Raw genomic sequence first — 24,261 nt, 5'->3', positions numbered from 1 at the left:
CGCATACATTAACATGAAAATTTACAATTTTTATGTTTAAAAAGTGCAATGACCGCGGGCCTGCCCCGCCCTCATTTTTTTGCAAGGTGGAACAAGGTTTTAGGCACGCACCCTTAACATAACGCGCTCCTCCCCGCCCCGTTTTTTGTAAGTTTTTGCGAGACGGATCCAAACAGGACGGACATGTCCGTTTGTCACCTCTATTCACATTACCTTCCTTTACTTTTTTTGTTTCGCGCTTGCAAATTCTCTTCTTCTATATGCTTCGAGTGATTTGCCAAAGCAAACCCTGGTGGTGACCGATTCATTCTTAGTAAACCCTAGAAGATGAATTAATGTATAGAATATAATTATCTCGTACAATTATTTAAGAATGATTTGGTTACATATGATGTGTTAATTAATAAATGTGTTGGATTCTCACCTACACATAATTTGGTCCCTTTTCTATGAATATTCCAACTCAAATGAAATGAGTTAAAAGAATCATGAAGTCAATGATAAATTAGGAGAACTTTAATTAATGTTTTTAATAAGGAAAATGTTAACTAGTCCTTTTAGGACATTTTTTAAGTGATTAAAGTGATACATTTTTATTAAAATATGTATACTAAATGTATTAATGATGTATTGAAAATTGAAATACTGACTTTTATAAAGAATATTTTTCTTATTTAGTATGCTTAAAGAATACCCTAAAGGCACTGGTTAGCAACATGCTTTTAATAATAATAAATCTTAGAAAGACCATCGCATCACGCAAGAAACGTGTCCTAGGCTTAAGAAAAGTGTTATCTCATGCAAATTTATTCTCTACTGGCGTTTTAAAATATATTTTAACTTGAATCGGCAAAATATAAAAAACATAAGAAGAATATAAGAAGAAAAGTTTTATTAAGCCTAACTGTTATTATTATTCTATAATAATGACATTACTCATTTTGGCTATATTAACTAATATTGGTTCAAGAAGCAAATATAAACCATTTTTTTTTGTTTTGTTTTTTACTATCACATAATTATCTTTATTTAGTTTCGTCTCTTCACGTTTAAACTTTTTGATTAGAAAGAAGACTTTTTAAATGATAAATATTGTTCTTATCTAAATGGCATTAAGTCTTAATTGGAATGACACCAATCAACAATTCCCTTCACGAAATACCCTAAATATAAACTCAACCATATGAATAATGCATATTACATTAAAATACTGATAAGTGCTCATAAGGTAATATTTAAAGTCATTCTAGTTTGGATCAGCACTAATTAATTCTAACAAAATTGAATTTAGTAGAATTAATTTTATCAAAATTAAGTTTAGTAAAATTGATTTATATTTAAATACATTTATTTAAAAGTGAGTTGAATAATAAATTTTACTGCAAAAATTATTCAGAATCAATTCTGGAGACATAATCTACAAATTTCAATTTCAAGTAAAATCAATTCTGGAGACCGAATTAATTCTACTTTTAGCTAATCAAACATCTTAAAATCACTCAGAATCAATTATACACCTTTAAAATTATTTTTCATCATTCCAAAAATCAAACCAAACATGCAGATAATGGATTAAATGCTGGTGACCAATATTTAAAACACTTTGATACATTTGAAAAAGTTGTTGAAATATTTATTCTCCAGTCTTGAATATATAAAACTTGAGTCAAAACATTATTTTATAATTTATAAGTGATTAAAATAAAAATTATATTTCTCACTATATCAATATTATGATTAACTGAAATTTCAATTAAATTTTATATTTATTAAACTCTTTTTTATTTTTTTTATTGACTAATTTTTCTTTTACAAAATTGGTTTTTCAATTTATTTTCCAGCATTTATTTCTACTAATGACTTTTAACTTATTCATACTAAAAAACAATTCAAATACCAAGCCAACTTACTACCTGGATCTAATTATATAGTTGAGCACAACACATTTAGTTTTTCTCACTCTCTAACCTTCTCTTCTCTAACCTTCTCTGTTTGGATATTACTCTCCATTTTCTTCCAACACAAATGAGAAATATGAAAGAGAGTGAGAGAATGGAAATTGTAAAAAAGTGGTTCATTTCTTCTCAAGCTTTTCTGAGCATGGTCTTAGTGCAAGTTTTTGCAACTGGAATGCAACTTTTGTCGAGAATCATTTTGGTTCAAGGAAATTATATTTTTGCACTTACTACTTATCGTTATATTGTTGCTGCTATTTGCGTTGCACCATTTGCACTCTATTTTGAGAGGTAATTCAGTTTGCATATTCATCTTTATTAATTTACATGTTTTAATTCTCTAGTAGTAGAACTCTTTCTCCAGAATTTCATAATCCTCTCACTTTTATTCTCGTATTCTTTGTTCTTGTTTTTTATCTCAATTTTCTCGACCCTTTAACAACCTAGCATGTATACTAATACTATAATATGAGTTTAAAGGTAGTGCATTGACAGTGTAAACAAATTTTACACATACATCCAATCAAAATTCTTACACTTGCCATGTCATATTAATTTTTTTTTAATTAAAATTATGTTTTACTTAGATACATGGTTGTGATTGGTTGACAGTGTAAAAATAGTGTATATCCCTTTTTCTTCTATAATATTTGATGTTTTGTAATTTTTAATATATATATATATATATATATATATATATATATATATATATATATATATATATATATATATATATATATATATATATATATATATATATATATATAAAGATTAATTACTATGTTTGTCATTGTAAAAATATTTACACTGACAATTCATCGCTATCTTCCATTTGTATTATTTTATAAGTGGTTAAAATAAAGTTAAATTTCTCATAACATTTAACGTCTATGATTAATTAGTTATATAAAATTATTTTTACGTTGTTAACTAATTATTTTAATTATGGGTCAGTTTGTTTCAGCTTTAAAAAATGATTTTTTTTTCTTTGTATTTTTTAAATAGATTTTATAAAATCGTTTTTTAAAATATTTCAAATTATTTTATATTTGTTTTTTCGAAATTGAAAAACTAATTTTGAAATCTTATAATATAAATATACATTATTAAAGATCTAAATATAGTCAAAATCGTAATTTTTTAAAAAAAGTTGTATTCAAAATTAATTTTTATGAAAAATTATTTGAAATAGCTTCAAAATTAAGTGATTTTTTGAAATTTTGTTATTCAAAAAAGTTTTACTAAAATGATAAAATATCTAAAATAATATTTTAAGAATTATTATTCAAATCAAATTTTTATTTGAAGTTTTTATAAAAAAAATTATTTATAAATTTTTTTACACAAAATTTTCTTACACTATAAAAATTATTTTAAAAGGAAAATAAAATAAACTGATCTTATATATTCTATCAAAACGTACAGAATGTAATTATTTCTATTAGACCAGAGTATAAACTATTTTACAATTCTATAACCATTAAACTCATTCTTGGCATTTCAATTAAATTATATATATAAGATTGAAGAACAAGACAAAATATTCTATCAGCTATAAGTTAAGGAAAACTTTAAAATTCTGAATCTAGTCAATAGAAGTGAATGAGTTCACCTTAATATATAAGAGACATATATCTATGCGGTGAGTTAGCCCCACAGATATAATTGAATTAATTAACACTGCAAACAAATTAATTGACCGTTCTTGTATATTGCCTCGAGAATTAAGTACCTGCTTTCAATTAATACTCATTGAGATGCAACTATTTCTCTCTAGTTTATTGAAACATTAATCCTTATAACTTGTTCATTTTATTTTAGTTTTTTCTTATATTAAATTTTTGAGATTTAAATTTGTGAGATAAAATGATTATCAAAGATATTTTTTTATCGTTAGTGGTTGAAATTCATTTCCCATGTTTGAATTCATTGCTCTATAATTGAATGTCTCTTCACAATTATTAATTGTGTTGATTTAACATAAATTCAAATATATTATTTTTAAATATGAGTTTATTTATAAACTATCCCCTCCTATTCTGCTTATAAGAGATACTCAAATTTAAAAAATAATATGTACTATAATATATAGGTCAAATACATCGTGTGAAGAAATATATATATATTTTGATGATATAAAAATTTTACATTTTTAAAATACCAAGAATATGTTTATAATAGAAAATACAATTATAAATGTATAAACATATAATTGGTAAATTTAAAGATGTCTGGGAAATTTTAGTATATAAAATAATCTATTTATTTTACCACTATTAAAAAAAATAATTTAATTAGAAGAATATTTAATTATTAATAAAAATAATATAATTTAATAAATACATTTAATAAAAGAAATAAGTGAGTAGGGTAGGGGCACATGCCTCCAATATCATACCAATAGCTCTGTCCCTGCAAGTAGGAAATAAATATATAGTTCTTTAAATATTAAAGTGTCTTCTAATTTGAATACAATAGTACTCCCTCCGTCCCAAAATAAGTGTCACATTTACTTTTTAGATTCATTGAATATTTAATGTATCTGGTCTCTGTACAGACTAGATACATTAAATATTCAATGAACCTAAAAAGTAAATGCGACACTTATTTTGAGACGGAGGGAGTATATAACTTTTTAATTAATAATAATGCTTTAATCATTTATTCGCCTATGCATTTTTATATTTTAATTTAAATATATTTAGTAAAACGTTTAAATGTCATTCGTTAAAATGTCTGAATCTGTCCCCCTATAATATATAGGAAACCCCACTCTAACCTTAAATAAGAATAGTTGGAAGTAACTAGGAATAGGATTATGATATTACTTGTGTTTGCAGAGGACTAGTGAAGAAGTTCAATTGGAGGGTTTGGATATGGCTTTTCATTAATGCATTGGTTGGGTAAGCATAATATTCCTTGTTATTTTCTTGTTGTTTTAATAATTCATTTCTTTTTTGTCAATTTGATTGACTTTTTCATCAACGTTAGCATTCAATAATACATAAATGATAGTAATAGCTAAAGTTTTAACATTAAATTACTCTATTGGAAGTTTATCTTTAGAAATACTAGATATATAACACATGCTTGTACGGGTTTAATTAAAATTATATCTTTAGAATATATTATAAATTCTAAAATACCAATTTAAGTAAATTTGAACATATAACAATATGTTTTAAAATGTGAAATTGTGTTTATATTTAATATTAATTATTTATAAAAAATAATTTTTTTATATCATTTATAAGTATAAAAATTATATAAAATTTATAAATATATTGGTTTAGTGATAAACGTTAAATGGTATAATGTTAAAGATGTTGAGTTTAAATGTTTTTGTTCAACCAGTAAAAGAGATATTTTTTTAATTTTTAAAAATAAATAAAAATGAAAAAAATTAAGATGATTTTTATATTATTCAATAAATTTTAATTATAATATCATATTTTATTTTAATAATGCTATTAGATGATATTTTTATAATCAATTTCACATATGATTGAATATTTTTATATCATTTATATTTATTTTTTATTATATAGGATTTGTAAATAACAACACATTTATATTATAATTTTTGTCATTACTCACTCATCTCATAATACATGAATTTTTAAGCTTGAAAATATATTCATCGATTATATCTTCACTAGTTTTTTAATTCTAATTCTCTTTTATATTGTATATTTTATATTTTTAATATTTTATATTTTATCGTGATAAACCTAAAATTTATATTAAATAGATAGATGAGATTATTAACTTCTATACATTAGCTTACTTTTAAATTAGTCTATTGGAAATTAGTCTCTAGAAATATATATTCGAAGTATTTTTTAGATACTTATACTTACCATAGCTAGCAAAGTTAAAAAATATACTAGTATATGTTACTAGTACTCCCTCCAATAAAAAAAAAATTACAATTACAATAAAAAAAAATTACACATCAACCAACAATCAAATTACCAATGGACTAAAGCTCACATTATAACCATCACACCGCTCTAAAAAAGACATGCAACAACTGAGCACCAATAAATCACTATCAACAGCAACAAAATCCTTCAAAAATACCACAAGAAAACTCTACTCCAAAAGAACTAAGTTAAAAATTGTTAAACCGCTATTGTCTTAGATATTGAATAAGATTTTCAACTCTTCTAGAGAAAATATAATTGTTACTCTCAAATCTACCAAAATATTATTTCTAAACAAAGTTATCAAGAAGGTCTGTGGCAAGCTCAAATCTCCATAGAATAGTTTTAATTAATCAAAGATTATCAAACAAGGTACTCCCTCCGTCTCATAATAAATGTCCTATTTGAGCAATGCGCGGTTTTTAGGAAAATGATTGGATGTGTTGGTTTTAGTAAAAAAGTTAATGTCATTTACTAGAATACTCCTATTAATAGTAGTTGAATAACGTGAAAGTTAATAAATAGGGGTATAATAGTGGAAAAATAATAATGATTGATGCATTGGAATTGTAAATGGACAATTAATTTGAGACAAGGAAAAAATGCAAATGAGACATTTATTATGAGACGGAGGGAGTATTAATCAAGATAAATGTGTCATCCACATATTAATATTAAAGATGTAAAATCTCACCAAAGCAAAGGATCCCACCTTAAAGCTAGAAAAGAGACTCAAATCCATAACACTATAAAATAATTCACTAAATCCTTACACCACAAGAATCACAAAAGAGAAATAATTACATATCAACCAACCACCAATGGAGTAAACTCAAACTACAAGCACCACACCACTCTAAGAAAGACATACTAGAACTAAGCACCAATAAATCATCATCAACAGTTTGGATTTGTTGTTGCTGTAATTGAACCTATTGTTGTGGACTGTTTGGATTTGTTAAAACAGTTCTCTGTTGCTACTGTAGCTTATATTAGTAGAGATAGTAACCAGGAGGCCCACCAGCTTGTTGGATTGGGTCATGTTAAAGGAAATAGATCCTGGATTGGGTACCCTAGTAATGTGGAGCCAAACTCTCATGTACCAAACTTTTCTGTTATCTAATGAATTAGTCTTTCCATCAAAAAAAAAAATCATCATCAACATAAAAAAAAAAAAATCCTTAAAGAAGACCAAAAGTAAACTCTACCCCAAGAACTAAGTCAAAAACTCTTAAATCACTATTGTTTTAGATAGAAAACAAGATTTTCAAGTCTTCTAGAAAAAGTACTAGATTTAGTCACAAATTTACCAAGATACTATTTCTAAGCAAAGTTAACAAAGAGTCTGATGGCAAGCTCAAATCCTCAGAGAATAGCTTTAGTCAAGCAAACATTATCAAACGAGGCATAAACCAAAATAAGCATGTCATCCACATATTAAAGATGTAAAATCACTAAAACAAAGGATTCCACCTTGAAGCCTAAAGAGAGACTCAAATCCATAATACAACAAAATAACTCGCTAAGCCCTTCCACCACAAGAATCACAAAAAAAATTACACTTCAACCAAACACCATTGGAGTAAAACTCACATTACAAGCTCCACACTACTCTAAGAAAGACATGTTAGAACTTACACCAATAAATCACCATCAATAGAAATAAAATCCTTTAAGAAGTCCAAAAGAAAACTCTATCCCAAGAACTAAGTCAAAGACTCTCAAATCGCTATCGTTTTATATATGGAATAAGATTTTCAAGTATTTTAGAGAAAGTGTAAAAGTTAGTCACAAAGAGCCCCGTGGCAAGCTCAAATTATTATAGAATAGCTTTAATCAAGCAAATATTATCAAACGAGGCACCAACTAAGATAAGTGTGTCATCCACATATTAAAGATATAAAATCACCTAAACAAATAATCTCACCTTGAACCAGTAAAGAGACTCAAATCTAAAACACTATAAAATAACTCACTAAACCCTTCGACCACAAGAAGAAAAAGAAACAGAGCAAAGGGATTCCCTTTCTTCATACCCTTTTAAATACAAATCTCCTAGGCCAGACATATATTCATTGACACAACGAGATTCCTAAAAAAACACATGATTATATCCAAGAATCCCACTTATCATTAACCGTAAAACAAACAAAAAAAGCATATAATATAGAAAAACTCCACCTACTTGAATTGTATGTTTTCTCAAATCCTACCTTAAAAATAAGACACACTTTATTGGCTTTCTTATCCAAATAAACCAACTCACTCACAACAATCACCCCATTAATCGATAACCCCCTTTAAGAAATACCAATTGTTTAGAGAAACCAAGCATATCCATAACCTTAACTAGTGTGGTCGGAAGAACTTTATCAACAAGCCTAAAAAGAGAACTCATTAGAGATATAGGTCAAAAGTTGCCCACTTGAAAAAAGGAGTCGACCTTAGGAATCATGGTAACAAAATAGGATGAGAAGCTATGAGGAAGAGAGATGAAATGGAATTGATCAAACATAACACCCAAATCATCTCTAAGAAGGGGCCCGAATCTCGTCAAGAAAGAGAAATTAAAACCATCAGATCCATACTCTTATTATCATCACTATCCTCTACTAAAAGCGAGCAAAAAATAACCTCATCCAAATGAGTCATATCAACAAGAGTTTCACAAAAAATATTAGAAAAACAACTAACTACCTCTTGTTGGATCTCTACCACTCCATCAACCCAACGATAACCAACTATATTTTCTCACATAACAATCATCCTACTTCTACATTTAACACATACATGGAAAATACCAGTATTTACATCCCATTCCTTAAGCCATATAGTCTTTGACATATTTTACAACTAAGAATCTTTGATCCTTAATAAGGACCAAAGGTCTGCAATGGCCGTTGTCATATAATAAATATCCTCATGTTGGAGGACACTCTTAAAATCCTTTTAAAACACCTTTGAGAGATTTAAGTTTCTCTTTGAGAAAAAAGTTTTCCAAGCGAATGACATAGGGATTGAACCAACTTGCATAGACCATATTATCCAAGTTTCTATGAGCCAACCACTATTGATTGATTCTAAATGATATATGGCCCCACGGATGACTTACATATCTAAGAATGACCGAACAATGATAAAAAACATCTTTATCCAAGGTCAAGTGACAAGCTTGTAATAAGTAAGTTGATTGAACTGTTAAGTTGATAAATCTTTTGTTAACGAATCTTACAATGGTATCCAAAAGGAATGTAGACTAGAGTAATCAATCCACTATTCAACTTCTTTTTATTAAAATGTTGGTCAATAATAATGTGTTTTCTCAAGTCATATTAAATAACATTGAAGTAGCTTTTCTTTGTGATTGTATATCCTCTTCTTCTTTCATTTTATAGAACAAATCACAATGATTCATCTTTTGAGTCGATTCAAAATTTATGGACAAGCCAATGAAACACACCAAATTTTTAGCCCAGAACATTTAAAAATTCTCATCTTAATTTCCATAATGTTCAAGTAAGTCAAGAAACCAACACACGGTAAACAAAACACTAGGGTTCCATAACAAAATCAAATATTGATTAATTATTATTTAATTAAAAAACTTGTTAACATTTTGTCTATAATGATCATTGCACGATGTATATAAGTACTCTTCAAACAATTTCTAATTTCTAAAATTAGGTTTATTCAAAGGAGGAAAAAAGGTAGAATCGTGATATGTATAAATATCCTTGTTCAAACCATAAAAAAATATTCTTTGGCAATTAGACAATATCATAAAAGATAATCATTTAGAATAAGTAATGAATTCGTTAGAATAAATTAATATTGATTTACTAATGTAAGGAGACAAAAAATCATAATATATATTATATAATATGATGGGAGAATAAAATCTATATCAATTTTGATGTTTATGTGACAAAAATTTCACAATAGCTATAATATTAAGCATATGAGATTCAATTGCAATTCTTATATTACATAACAATACAAGGTTCCATTAGTTTAGCAATATAAACATAATATGCATCTAACATAGCTATGATACCAATTGAAAAAAATTTAAATATATTGAATAAATAGAACTTATAACATACAATAATAATAATAATAATAATAAAATAGATAATGAATATCATAAAATGACATACTTTGTAAGATTGGATTTGACAGACATCGAGATAATAAACATGAGAGGATTACTACCCTTATAGTCATATAGGTTTTGCAAAATATAATAATAGTCTAATGATATAATACTTAAATTGATAGGCAACCAAGGGGTAGGGGCCTCTCATTAGATTTAACTGAATGGTTTAACCCATCACAGTCCATTCAAGCGTAAAAACTCAATCGATTAATTCATAAAAATCAATATTACTCCATATTATTCAAGAGAACGTGATCTTCCCCTTTTGATTCCTTCTCGTTTACCGTTATAGACAGGGGCTCGTCCCTTCAATTGTTCTCACAAACGTGTGAGGAATCCAGAAAATGGATGACATAATCAATAAATTGGCACCCACACAATATATGGGCGGCTAGTGAGTCCCTCGCACGGGCGAAATGCTATATCACCTATCATGAGAGAGTTCTGGCGCCCTTTCACGGGGGCCTTTGCACTTATACCGATACACAATCCCTCAAGCACGAGGTCTTTATAAAGGGTGAAGTGATTTAGTTTATTTTGCCTATTTAGTTCTTCTAAGATGAAACTTTAGGTTTAATCTCTCATGAGAGACTTTAAGTTGAATCCCTAACACGATACTTTACGTTGAGCCCCTCGGGTGAAACTTTAAATTGAGTCCCTCATGCAAGACTCTAAGTTGAATCCCTAAGACAAGACTTTAAGTTAAGTCTCCCCGCAGATACCATAAGTTAAGTCCCCTAGGAAAGACTTTAAGTTGAGTCCCTCATGCGAGACCTTAAGTTAAGTCCCTTAGGAAAGATCTTAAATTCACTCCCTCGAGTGAGAATTTTAAGTCAATGCCTTAGAAGAGGCTTTAACTTCAGTCCATCAAGAGAGACCTTAAGTTGATTACCATTATTGAGATTTTAAGTTGAGTCCCTTAGGAGAGATCTTAAGTTAAGTCCTTCAGGCAAGACTTTAAGTTGATTCTCTCAGATGAGACCTCAAGTTGACTCCTTTAGATGAGACTTTAAGTTGAGCTACTAAAGGTAGACTTTAAGGTAATTCCCTCAGGCAAAACCTTAAGTTGATTCCCTTATTAAATACTTTAAATTGAGTCCCTCATTAGAGAATTTAAGTCGAGTCTCTTAGGTGAGAGTTTAAGTTGAGTCCCTCTAGAGAGAACTTAAGTTAAGTCCCTCAGGTGAGACTTTAAGTTGAGTCCCTCAGTAAATACTTTAAGTTGAGTATCTCAAGAGAGAGTGTAAGATGTGTTCCTCAAGCGATACCTTAATTTGGGTCCCTTAAGAGAGACCTTTTGTTGAGTCCCTAAGACAATACTTTAAGTTGAGTTCGCCAAGAAAGACTCTATGTTAAGTCTCTTAAGCGAATCTTTGAGTTAAGTACCTTAGGTGAGACCTTAAGTTTAGTCCCTCATGCAAGAATTTAAGTTGAGTTATTGTTTTACACTGTGGGGTTCTTTCCATGCAAGTTTAGTATTAACAATGCCCCTGCAGGCAGTGAGGATCTTCTAGTGGAAGTCCAACATTTAGATTCCTTTTTTAGGGCAGCAAGGATTTTCATGTGAAATTACATCATTTTGATTTCCTTTTGAGGGAAATAAGGATCTTGTTGTGGAAGTCCCACATTTAGATTTCCTTTTGAGGGTGGCAAGGATCTTCTCTTGGAAGTCCAACATTTAGATTATTTTTTGAGGACAAAAATGATCATCTTGTGGAAGTCAAACATTTATATTGAGGAATGGGATAACTTGTTGTAAATACGATAACAATAAAGTTTTTCAAAGAGATTTAAACATTAGTTAGTCGGCCGCCTTTCACCTTTAAATTAATCATAGAAAAATAATTAACAATAGTAATATATCAGGTTAACTGAGTTCCATGACCTTAGGATGAGTCGTTCATTCACCTCTTCGAGCTTGTAGGCTTTGTGAGGTAGTTTATGGCATATGTATATGGAGCTTCCAAGTTGGGCTATAGTTTCCCTTGTTACGTGAGCACAACAACATGTTTAAGTACTTGGACGCCTTTCTGCATTTCCCTCGGAACCACCTTCGAGTTGTATCTACTAGCCGCCTTTTATTTGGCAGAAAATTCAATGATGTGTGCAACATCTCTCATATAGTCATATAGGTCATCTATGCATATTAGCCATACCTTGGTCTCTTCCACTTTAAATAGAGAGTGGCAACAAGTGGGCAGGTTAATTTCAACATGCTACACGACATCTACGTCATATACCATTGTGAATGGAGTTTTTGTGTGTGATATGATAATAACACTTCATGAAGCTATTCTACCCAGAGTCCTTTGGCTTCATCTAAATTTTTCTTTACTACCCCTAATATCACCTTGTTTGCTAACTCTGTACTCCCAGGTCACAACACAAATTAATCATGGTAGAGCTGGAGAATTTAGTATCATTGTCTGAAATGATAACCCCTTGCAAACCTAAAATCCAAATGAGTCGCTGGAAATAGAAACAAGAGACTCTTTCAAATGTGATCTTAGAAACAACTTTAGCTTATATCCACTTTGTGAAATGGTCTACTCTAACGATCAAAAACATTAATTGGCCAGGCGGCACTGTAAAAGGGCCTAAAGTTTAGACGCCCCATTGGTATATTAGCTAAGGTGGTGTGACAAAATTTAGGAGTTTAGTCGATGCATGATGCAAATTTGCGTGCTTATGGAATTAGTTGTATTTCTTGATAAATGCCACGCTGTCCTTCATTAGAGTGAGTCAATAATATGTCGCCCTTAGCAGTTTATGGGACATGGCTTGTGCATCAATGTGACTGCCACAAGCAACATTGGTGCACCTTCGTAAGTACTAGGGCGACTTTATGGTCTCTTAGACATCTTAGAATGGGGGAATTTGTTCCCATTTTGTAAAGCTTCCCTGACATCTTAGCATGGTGTACTTTGCTGCATGTTTACAAATTTTCTTCACCTTTAATTTTTCTAGTGGTAGTTCCTTTGAATTTAGATAATTTATATGGGTGTCACATAGTTGGTGGTGTGGTAGACTTTAACAGTATTGGTTTCATCCTCTTTAATAATGGGGAGACGAGAGACTCTTGAATTACTATGTGATTATGTCCCACTCTTGTTGTGCTACCGAGTTTGGAGAGAAGGTCAACCCTGAAATCCTGTTCCTTGGGCACATACGTTATTTCAAAATATTTTAAACTTTATGATAAATCACATAACTTTTTAGATATTTGATGAGCCGGGGCCCTTTCACCTAATATTCCATAACGAATTAATTTTCCACCAATTGGGAGTCGCTCTTGGCCTTCAAATTCGAAGCACCCATCTCAAGGGTGAGGACCATGCTGTCGATTAGGGCTTTATACTCAGCTTGATTATTGCTAGCCCTGAATTTAAACTTTAATGATTATTGTATTAGCAGGTTGTTCATTCCTTCCAACATTATCTCGACGCCACTTGCTTTTAAGTTAAAGGAGCCATTTACAGATAGTGTCCACATGAGGGGAGCCTCCTCGCATACTAGAGCAAAATACTACTTGAAAAATTAACTAGTGGTGGTAATTTGATACTTCCTCATGGTATATATTGGATATCATAGTCAAATAGTTTAATTAACCAACATACCATCCTTCATGCTAGATATGGCTTCTTTAAGACCAACCGAATGAGGGTAGTTTATTTTTACCATTACTTGATGTCCCTAAAAGTAGGGTCTGCTTTTTCTTTTAATTATCACGATTTCCAGTGCAAGTCTTTCAATCTTCTCATATCGGGCCTTAGTGCCCTTAAACACCTTGCTCACAAAATAGACAAGTCGCTCAACTCTACATGTCTCTTGGACAATCACCAAAATCATCACCTGGTCAGTAACTAACACATAAAGGTAAAAGGGAGAACCTTCTATTGGGTGTGTCAAGATGGGAGGTGACACTAGGAATGCCTTTAAGTTTGAGAATACCTCATTGCACTCGCTCTTCTAGTCACGTTGTTATGGTGTAGTGCTATTAGAAGTGACATCGCCTTCGTGGTGTAGGGCTATCACAAGTTTTTAGGGTTATTATGGTGTTAGAGCAATCTCATATAGTGATGGTTAGAAGATCTTTGTATGGATTTTTTGCATAATGAATTGAATCTCCCTCTCAACCTCATGGTTGAAGTATTTATAAAGTCCTCGTTGACCTAGATCTTTGAATCAAGAAGGCAGATTCTACACTTCCCACTTTCAGAAGCATGGAAAAGAGGATAGTTACTCCTTATTTAGGAGAACATGATATTCCCCTTTTGACTCCCTCTCCCGTACCGTTGTGGACCATGCCATGTCCCTTCCTAAGTTCTCATGAATGAGTGAGTAATCTAGAAAATGGTGACATAATCAAGAAATGGACGCCCATCCCAATAAATGGGCGGCTAAAGAGTCTCTTACAAGGGAGACATGCTACATCGACTATCTTGAGAGAGCTCTGGCGTCCCCTCCTATGGGGGCCTTTGCACTTATACAAATACAAAAGTGATTACGATTATTATTAATTATGGTGCATTATTTACAACACCCCATTGCAAATTGGTGGATAAATATTAATCTTTAAAATCTTGTAAGTAAGTTGATTGAATCATTAAGTTGATAAATATTTTGTTAAAAAATATTACAACTCATATCCAAATTAGAATGCAGGTTGTAGTTTTCAATCCATTATTCAAAATATCTTTAATAAAATGTTGGTCAATCATAATTTTCTTTTTCATGTCTAATTTGTTGTTAAAAAAACTTGCATAGGGCTTTCATAGCGTATCTTCAAATATTCTAACACTTATTTCATTCATAGTAGTTTACAAATTCATTGTGTCATAGTTTGAAATTCCACTTTTGCGCTTGATTAAGGCATTAAACTTTTCCTTTTGCTTCTCCAAGCAAAATGGTTCTCAAACAAGAAAGTACAATAGCCATAATTAGATCTTCAATTGCTGACTGAATCTCCATAATTAACATCAGTGTATGACTCCATAGTTAGACTCCCACATATTTTGAACAAGAGTCTTATTCATGAAGTGTCTATGATATATTGTATCACTTGATATATAATTTGTAAATGTCTTTCCCTCAGGGCATGCATGGATTAACTCATCACAACTATCTCATAAGCCAAAATTTGTTTAATATTGGCCAAGTAAAACAAAATTATCACTAATCTTTGATGGTGTACATTGTTAGTTCTAACATTTTTCTCTTGATAAATCATCTTTTGGGTTTGTTAAACTTTAACACTTGTAAGATTTCATCCAGGGTTGCATGTTTACCACAAACTATCAAGTACATATTTTTTATAATAGATAAAAATGCAATGCTTTGATTATGCTTCCTTAATTCCAAAAATACTTGAGTTTTATGAAGTCCTTTATCTCAAACCCTAATGATAATTTCTTCTCAAGAAATTGTCTCTCTATTAAATAATTGTTTTTAATAATAATATCATCATCGAAAAGAAGAAATATAGTTAGTTTTCTTCCTTTTGAATGATTGAAGAACATATCATCATCTCTTTGGGTTTGTTTATAGCCTACAAATGCCATTAATTTTTAAATCTTCTAGACCACGTTTGAGAGGTTTAATTTAGTCCATATATAAGACATCCCTCATTCAATAATCCTTTTTTGGATTTGAGACCACATATTTGGGGATTCTATGTATACATCTCATCTGATAAGTTTTCATGCAAGAACGCATCATTAACATTTATCTTCCCATCTTGAGAAAACATATTTTCATTATCAATGTATTATGTTTGAGTATATCCTTTTCCCATTAGTTTGACCTTGTAAAAATCAAGAGTGTCATTTGAAATGCGTCTTATTATATAGATTCCCTTACATCCAACTGATTTCTTGCATTTCTTTCCTTTCAACAATCTCCCAAGTCTTCTTTTAATCAAGTTTTTTCATTTCCTCATTGATAGCTTTGACAAAATTTTATTTAATACATCTTGAAATTATAACGTAATTATCAAAGAATCAATAACTCCAATAAAAGTTTGGTATTACAGAGAAATATGTTTAGAGGAGGAATATGTGTATAAGCACAAGAACTTTTTTTCTTTATCATAACAATAGGTAAATCATTCAAGTCAGTATCAATTCATATTTTATTTTCAGAATTAATAAGGATTAAATTCAAATATTTTTCATCAACGATTTTATAAGAGTAATTTACACCATTAGATAAATAAAGAGGGTTCATAATCTCCTTATCATAAAAATAAAAAATAAAGTGAGTTTTACATTAGTTTCTAACAAAATGATTAAACCTATAACAGGATGACAATGTCTCTTGGATTATTCTACTTTGGTCTTCGAGACACGACTGCTACTTACTCTGTCAACTTCCTCAATTTAATTCCTATTTTCACATTCTTGATCTCTATCATAGTCAGGTAATATCTAAATTTAATGAATATAAATTTAATTACCTATATGAAAATTAAAACAATATGTCATCTATAAATTATAAATGATTATTGCAGAATTGAGAATCTAAGGATTGAAACATGGAGTGGTAAAGCCAAGTGTCTCGGGACAATTGTGTGTGTTGGTGGGGCATTGGCTACGAGTCTTTACAAAGGAAAGGAATTTTATATTGGTCAACATCACAATCACCATACTGATAAGATTGTGGTTGCAACACACAAAACTCACATGCTTCGTGGAACTATCTTTTTAGTTGGATCATGTTGTTCTTACACAACTTGGTTTATTATGCAGGTATGTCTCAACTCATATTTTTAATTTGTACTATTAAAATATTAAACATTTATTTGGCTTAAACAATATATGTATTTTACTATGGCTATAAATCATATGATGAAATAAACTCACACTACATGCGGTTACTGATTAGACACAATTAAAAAAATAGTTAGTTAATGTTATAGAATCTCTATATAGAGCATATGGTATCATGTGTTTATTTTTAAAAAAATTCAATTAATTTAATATGTTTTTTTATTTAAATATGAAGTATCATGTATAATACTCTCTATTCTAATTAATGGTGGAAAACTAATACTCCTATTCTAGTTAATGGTGGAAAATTCAGGAAGATACTTCATCTTGGTGAAGGTGTTAGCAAAAAAAATGTAACAGAACTGGAACAGAAAAGATGAAACTTTCTAAGAGTTAAAGAAGAGAATAAACTGATTCTCGTTGATAGAATAAATTTATTACAAGAATGTTTATATATGATTATCTGAAGCTCATAAACTAGTGGATATAAAGCTTACTTTATCTATACACAAGTTACTCTATGAGGGAATAATAAGACTAAACCTAGTTGTACAAGTGTCACTATGCTAATGGATGAATAATATAAGCTAACAGCCTCCCTCAAGTTGGACTATGTATACTACAAAGTCCCAACTTAACCAAGAAGGAATTCAAAGCAGGGGAATGTAAGGGATTTGTGAACATGTCAGCTAGTTGTGCATTAGTAGATACAGGTAACAAGTGAATCATCTTAGATTGTAACTTCTCACGAACCACATGACCATTAAGCTCAATATGTTTGCTTCTCTCATGGAAGGTAGGATTGTGAGCCAAGTAGATATCAAAATTTCTATGACAATATATAGAAGCAGACTGATGAAATGAAATAAGAAAGTCATGAAACAAATATTGTAACCATTGAAGTTCACATGTGAGTGAAGCTAAGGCCCTATACTCAGCTTCAGTGGAAGACCTAGAAACTGTATGTTGTTTCTTTGATTTCCAGTGTAAAAGGGATGAACCTAGAATCACACAATAGCCAGTAACAGTCTTCCTTATTTCACAAGTCTGTTACTTGCTATTGTGTGATTCATAATCAAAGTTAGCAAAGGCAACTAGTTTTAGAGAACTAGAGGCAAAAAAACAAAATTCCTATAGCAGATACAACTTTCAAGTACATGAGAATGCGAATAGCAGCTTGATAATGAGGTAATAACGGCTGAGACGCATATTGGCTTAAGTGTTGAACAACAAAGGAAATTTCTGGCCTTGAATTAGTCAAGTAGATCAACCTTTCAAGCAATCTTTTATAAGAAGATGGATCCTCCAATGGTTGGCCCTTATTGATTGAAAGCTTGATTTTTTTTATCAAATGGAACAAGTGATGGCTTTGAAGCAAGGAAACTAGTACCTTCTAAAAGTTTCACGGTATATTTCCTTTGATTGAGAAAAATTCTTGTTTTGGATCTAGAAACCTAAAAACCTAAGAAAAACCTTAATTGTACAAGATATTTGATCTTGAATTATTTATCCAAGAGGTGTTTAACATTGTGAATTTCATGAACTGAGTCATCTTCCAATACAATGTCATCTACATAGACTAGTGGGGCAGCAAAGCTATGTTTATCAGCTTTAACATACAAGGAATGATCAACCTGAGATTGATGGTAACCAAGATAGATAAAAACAAAGAAGATAACTTGGAGTACCATTGTCTACTAACTTGTTTTAATCCATACAAGGATTTTTGTAGTTTGCATACCTTTAATGTATTGAAGCCAAACAGTCCGGGTGGAAGGGTCATGTACATTTCTCCATGTAAGTCACCATGAAGAAAACATTATTGACATTTAATTGCTCAAGATACCATCCTTTAGTAGCTGCAAGAGACAATAAAACTCTAACTGCAGTAAGCTTAGCCACATGAGAGAAAGTGTAAAAGTAGTCAATTCCTTCCATGTAAGTGTACCCCTTTGCTACTAGCCTTGCTTTGTACCTTTCATTGGAACCATCTGCCTTGTATTTAACCTTATAGACCCATCTACACCTAATAGGAGACTTCCTAGCTGGTAAATCAACCACAAGTTTGGGTCTTTTCAAGAGCATGTAGCTCAACATCATGACATGCTTCCAACACTCATTTTTAATGGCTTGGTCATATGGTTTTCGGGAATATATGGAAGAAAAAGAATAACAAAAATGCTTGTATGATGGAGAACATTTATCATATGAAATGACAAATGACAAAGGATATGCAACATGTGATGAATGATGCTTAAAATAAGACTTATTGCAAGTATTATAGTAGATATAATCTGCAAGATAACTAGGAGGGTTAAAGGCACGACTAAAGTGTCTTAAAGGTAAGGTCGAGGGTTCATTCTCCAAGACAGGAGAGGTATTATTAGGAAAGAGGGTGTTGAGGGGGTCATTGTTAGCATTGGAAATTGAGGTAGGATTATGTGGATGTCTTGTGGATAAAGGAGAAAGTGAAATATTGTTGCCATCAATAGGATTAGGTATGCTTTGTGCATTTGTGGTTGTAGCAGGATTTGTACTAAATTTAATTTATGGGTTTATGGCTGCAGTAGGGTTAAGAATGTCACAAGGTTATGAAAAGTTGAGATTAGGAGAGAGATGTGAGTGAATAGAGCTATCACTGATAGGACTAGTATTAGAAGTACTATCAGGTTGTCCTTGAGAGCTAGAATCAAGGGATACGGTTGAATTTAGGTAAATGTTGTTATCAGTAGAACATGAAATGGTTCTAGATGTAGGCTGGGGGTTTTTGTTCACTATTGTCATCTAGAATAGGGAGATGAGTGTGTTTAGGAGTGATTTTATATTACAATGAGTTAGGTTTCAAAGGGAAGTGGTTTTATAAAATACAACATTCCTAGAAACAAAAATATTGTGATTTTGCAGGTCAAAAAGTATATAACATTTGGTTTCATCTTTAAAACCAAGGAACACAAACTTTCTATCTCTAGGGTAAAATTTTGTCCTATGTGCCTGAATAGTGGGGGCAAAACTTAAGCAGCCAAAAATTTCTAAAGAATTAATGAGGGTGATTGAAGATATAAAAGTTCTTATGGGTATTTTGACTTGAGGAGTAGGTAACCTATTGATTATGTGAATGGCATGTTGGACACATAAATTCTACAAATTAAGAGGGACTTGAGAATGAAAAAAATAAAGTTCTAGCCACATTCAAGATGTATTGGTGTTTCCTTTCCACCTCCCCCATTTTGTAGGGGTGTTTCAACACATGATATTTGATGAATGACACTTTTTGACAAAAGAAATTGAGAAAGAGCAATAAATTCAGTACCATTATCTAACCTTAGGAATTTTAGAGATGTATTGAATTAGTTTCCCATTAAAACCATTATTCCTAAATTTGGCATTTGAATTTTCTGATTCATTTTGAATATGAAAAACAACAGCTTCTTCACCAGTAGGAGCATTTGGAGCAATAATAGAAATATAACTATTCATTCCCTTTCTTGTTGAATAACAAGAGAGAAGGCTTTATCAACATTTGGTAATCGGTTCATCATCATAATCTCAGACTTGGAATGTGTAAACTTTTTATTCAATCCCTTGAGAAATCGAATGACATAATCCTGCTCACGATACCGTTGGAAAGATGCAATCACACCACAAGAGCAAGGAATAACACATGAACAAGCAGGAACAAGGCGATAATTTTCTAACTCATCCTGCATTACTTTCAATTGAGTAAAATAGTTAGAAACATTGAGAGTTCATTGACAAAACTTATAGAGATCTTCTTGAATATCTGAAATGCGGAAAATATCATTGTGAGAAAATTGAGTCCTCAAATTCTTCCATACACTAGCTACACTATCAATCCAAAGCACCGATTTGGAAATTGACTCTGAAATATATCGATGAATCAAAGCTAAGACCATGGTGTTGCAACGAATCCATGGAGCATAGAGAGGATCCATTACAGGAGGCTTTGTGAGGGTTCCATCGATGAATTTTTCTTTGTTCTTGGAAATTAGAGCAATGTACATCGATCTTGCCCAAGTATGATAGCTGTTATCATCAAGCAATGGGGAGACGAGTATAATGGCTGGATTCTCATTAGGATGTAGATAATATGGGTAAGTTGAATTTGTAGAAAAATCAGTGAAACTCTGGTACACCATTGATGTGAAAAAATAAGAGTATAAAGGTAACCGATTACATAATCAAGAAAAAGAAGAAGATGATTTCAATGAAAAGAAATCAAAGAGAAAGGAAAGAAACAAATGCAATGCGAAAGAAATCGCAGCAAAAAAATGTGTAATCGGAAAAGAACAAAAGCTCTAATACCATGTTAATGGTGGTAAACTCAGGAAGATACTTCATCTTGGTGAAGGTATTTGCAACAGAAATATAACAGAATTGTAACAAAAAAGATGAAACTTGCTAAGAGTTAAAGAAGAGAATAAATTGATTCTCATTGATAGAATAAAGCTATTACAAGAATGTCTATATACGATTATTTGAAGCTCATAAACTAGTGGATATAAAACTTATTATATCTATAAGTGAATAATAAGACTAAACCTAGTTGTACAAGTGTCACTATGCTAATAGATGAATAATATAAGCTAATAATTCTCCTATTGAATATGATTTGGAACTATAAATACCCTATAAATTTTAACATTTTATGGTGTTCTATATTACTTAAGTAATTAGTTCTCATAGTTAAAAATATTTCTATTTTAATAAATTTATCAAAATTCTAGAGACACTTTAAATATTTATTGTGAAACAAATAACTAATATGGTTTAAAATATAAATAGGTTAAGTTGGTTAAAGTATTTCCATTGAGGTACTGGGGAACAATGCTATCATGTCTTATGGCCGCAATTCAGTCAGCAGTAATCGGTACATTCTTAAATTCTAGTAAAGAATCTTGGAGGTTAGAGTGGAATCTACAACTTATTACTATACTCTACTCGGTAAGATTATTTTATTATTCTATAATGTTTATCTTCAATTATACATTAAGCGAGTAAAACTATTTTCTTTGATTTGTTTTGATAATATTCTCTCTATGAGAATCTTAAACACTAATGAGTTAGATTTTATTATGTAGGGAGCATTTGCTACTGCTGCTACATTTTGTTTACTATCATGGACAATTCCAATCAAGGGACCTACTTATCCTCCAATGTTCAATCCACTTGCTCTAGTTTTTGTTGCAATATCAGAGGCTATTGTACTTGGCGAGCCACTAAGAGTTGGAACGTATGAATTCTTTTCATCCTCACAGTTTAACAATTAGTTGAATTTCTAAGTTTATTCTAATTTTTAAACAATTACATGTTGAATATTAAATTGAATATTTAATATTCTAATTTTAAAAAATTATTTTATAATTATTTAACTTACAAACTAACTTAACAAGGTGTGTTAATAATTATAAAGGTAGAGTGAATATTAAATTGGTTTTATTTGTTAATTAATGATATAAGAATGGCTAATTTAAAAAATATTTTGCAGGTTTTTGGGCATGGTTTTGATCATTATAGGATTATATTACTTTTTATGGGGCAAAAGAAATGAGATGCCACGTCTATCTCAAACAAATGTAGCAGCTTCTGAATTATCAATAAGCATGGCTGGTGATCCCATTGTGCCTAAATCAACAACAATTATAGCATCAAGTTCTTCACCTGATGAGAGTATACCATGATTTTTTTTTGTCTATGTGAAAAGTGTAAGTGAAAATTATGTTCTATTACCCTATTGTGAAGATGTGTTTATCAAAGATAGTTTAACAAGTTATACAAATCCAAGATTGACCTTAATATTCAAAATTTATCGTCCCTTCCCACTAGCCAAGCTACAAACTGCAAAGACCACAAAAATGTATGCCCTTTTTATTTGTAGTGGTATAAGTTTATTGGCCCTCTAAGAACAGATAATTCATGAAAAAGAAGGGAGGATAAGTGCGATGACAATGGGCGTGCTACTTTGGAAAGTCAAAGGCCATTCGAATGAGTCATATGATCGTTTAAATAAGATAAAGATAGAAAAGTTGCACACTACAAATTTATCCAAATTTGACCGAACGTTGGCCTAATCATATTCTAAAGAGGTCTTCTTGAGATTTTTTACCATAGATTTTTGAGTTTTGAAAGGTTATGTCAACGAACATTAATACAATCTGATCTTGAGATTTTGAACAAGCTTATCCCCAACCTAAAGACGGCTTTTACCTCAACTTATTTTATCGAGACAATCAGAGATTTATGGCTGATCTCTTTAACTAAAGCAAAGTTTTTTTCTTCGAAAAAACTTAATAAACAAATAACAATAACAATGATTTATGATTAATCTCAAGAACCAATACTCAATCTCTTAAAGGTATCACACCCTTAAGACTATAAACGATCAACACAACCACTTATAAAAATATTTTCCTCATAGATGGAGCTTCGCTCAATAGCACTTAGGTAATCAATAGTGAAAAAGAGAACTTGGGAGAGAAAAAGAATAAATTCCAAAGAAATAGAAAATCATTGAAAAGTGGCGTAATTTCAATTGAGGGCCTTTATATTATAGTTAGAATCATCCAAAAAGAAAAATATTCATGGGTTGCATTAACTATTTAATTAATTAGCTTAATCAATTTTTTTTTTTGACAAAATTAGCTTAATCAATTTGATATAGAGTCGTTGCATATGTTTAAGACCAGGGACGGAGCTACGTGTGGCTGTATGACGACACATGCCCCCAGTTTCTTTTGAAAGATTATCTTTGTTATAGTTATATTATTATATATTAGATGTAAAGATAAGTGGTATATCAATAGATAATTAGAGTCTATTATCTAAAGTTTTTGATTTTGTAAGTCAAATAAAAAAAATATAGTAAAACTTGTTTTGTGTTTAATTAAAATATAATTTAAAAAAAATTATTTTATATGTTTAAATTTTAACACTAAGATGTCATGATCAAAATTGCAAGGTTAAAGGAGTTTAAGGTCCAAGGAAAAAAAACTCTTCACAAGGGTGTAAATATAATATTGATAATTAATTACTACTAATTTATCTTTTAAAGAAAATCATAGATTACAAACACTATTTATGCCATCATTAATTACTTATATATAAAGATAGATAGATAAATTTTTTTAATAATAAAATTGAAAAATCAAGAAAACAAAAAATTGAAAAAAATTATTAATAATATAAAAAATAAAAATGATATACATTTATGCTGTAAAAAATAAATGGTAAGTATATTATGTTACAAATTTATAAATTATTGTGTTGCCCCCACAACTTAAAATCTCTGGCTCCGTCCCTGTTTAAGGCGCTGTCTAAATGACTTGAGGCTTAAGTTTGAGTAGATCTAATTGATTAGATCAACGTCCTAATCGATTAGGTAAGACAAAATTTTTCCTCCAGTGATTTTCAGAGCTCCTAGGTCATTCGGCATAATTTTT

At 30.4% G+C, this 24,261-nt stretch overlaps 1 protein-coding gene across 1 annotated transcript; it reads left to right on the top strand.

Annotated features, from left to right (window-relative positions):
- The first annotated feature begins 1,946 nt into the window (after positions 1–1,946).
- LOC131620702 (WAT1-related protein At5g64700-like) lies at positions 1,947–22,608 on the top strand. Its single transcript, XM_058891851.1, has 7 exons — positions 1,947–2,246; positions 4,796–4,858; positions 16,339–16,455; positions 16,546–16,783; positions 21,608–21,766; positions 21,904–22,055; positions 22,311–22,608. Exons 1-7 carry the CDS (start codon positions 2,026–2,028, stop codon positions 22,501–22,503), a joined length of 1,143 nt encoding a protein of 380 aa, XP_058747834.1. The 5' UTR covers positions 1,947–2,025; the 3' UTR covers positions 22,504–22,608.
- Positions 22,609–24,261: the final 1,653 nt, after the last annotated feature.

The sequence above is a fragment of the Vicia villosa genome, linkage group LG7 (genome assembly GCF_029867415.1).
Source record: "Vicia villosa cultivar HV-30 ecotype Madison, WI linkage group LG7, Vvil1.0, whole genome shotgun sequence".
In the NCBI taxonomy this organism is placed as follows: Eukaryota; Viridiplantae; Streptophyta; class Magnoliopsida; order Fabales; family Fabaceae; genus Vicia; species Vicia villosa.
This window is presented reverse-complemented; position numbering and strand designations above follow the sequence as displayed.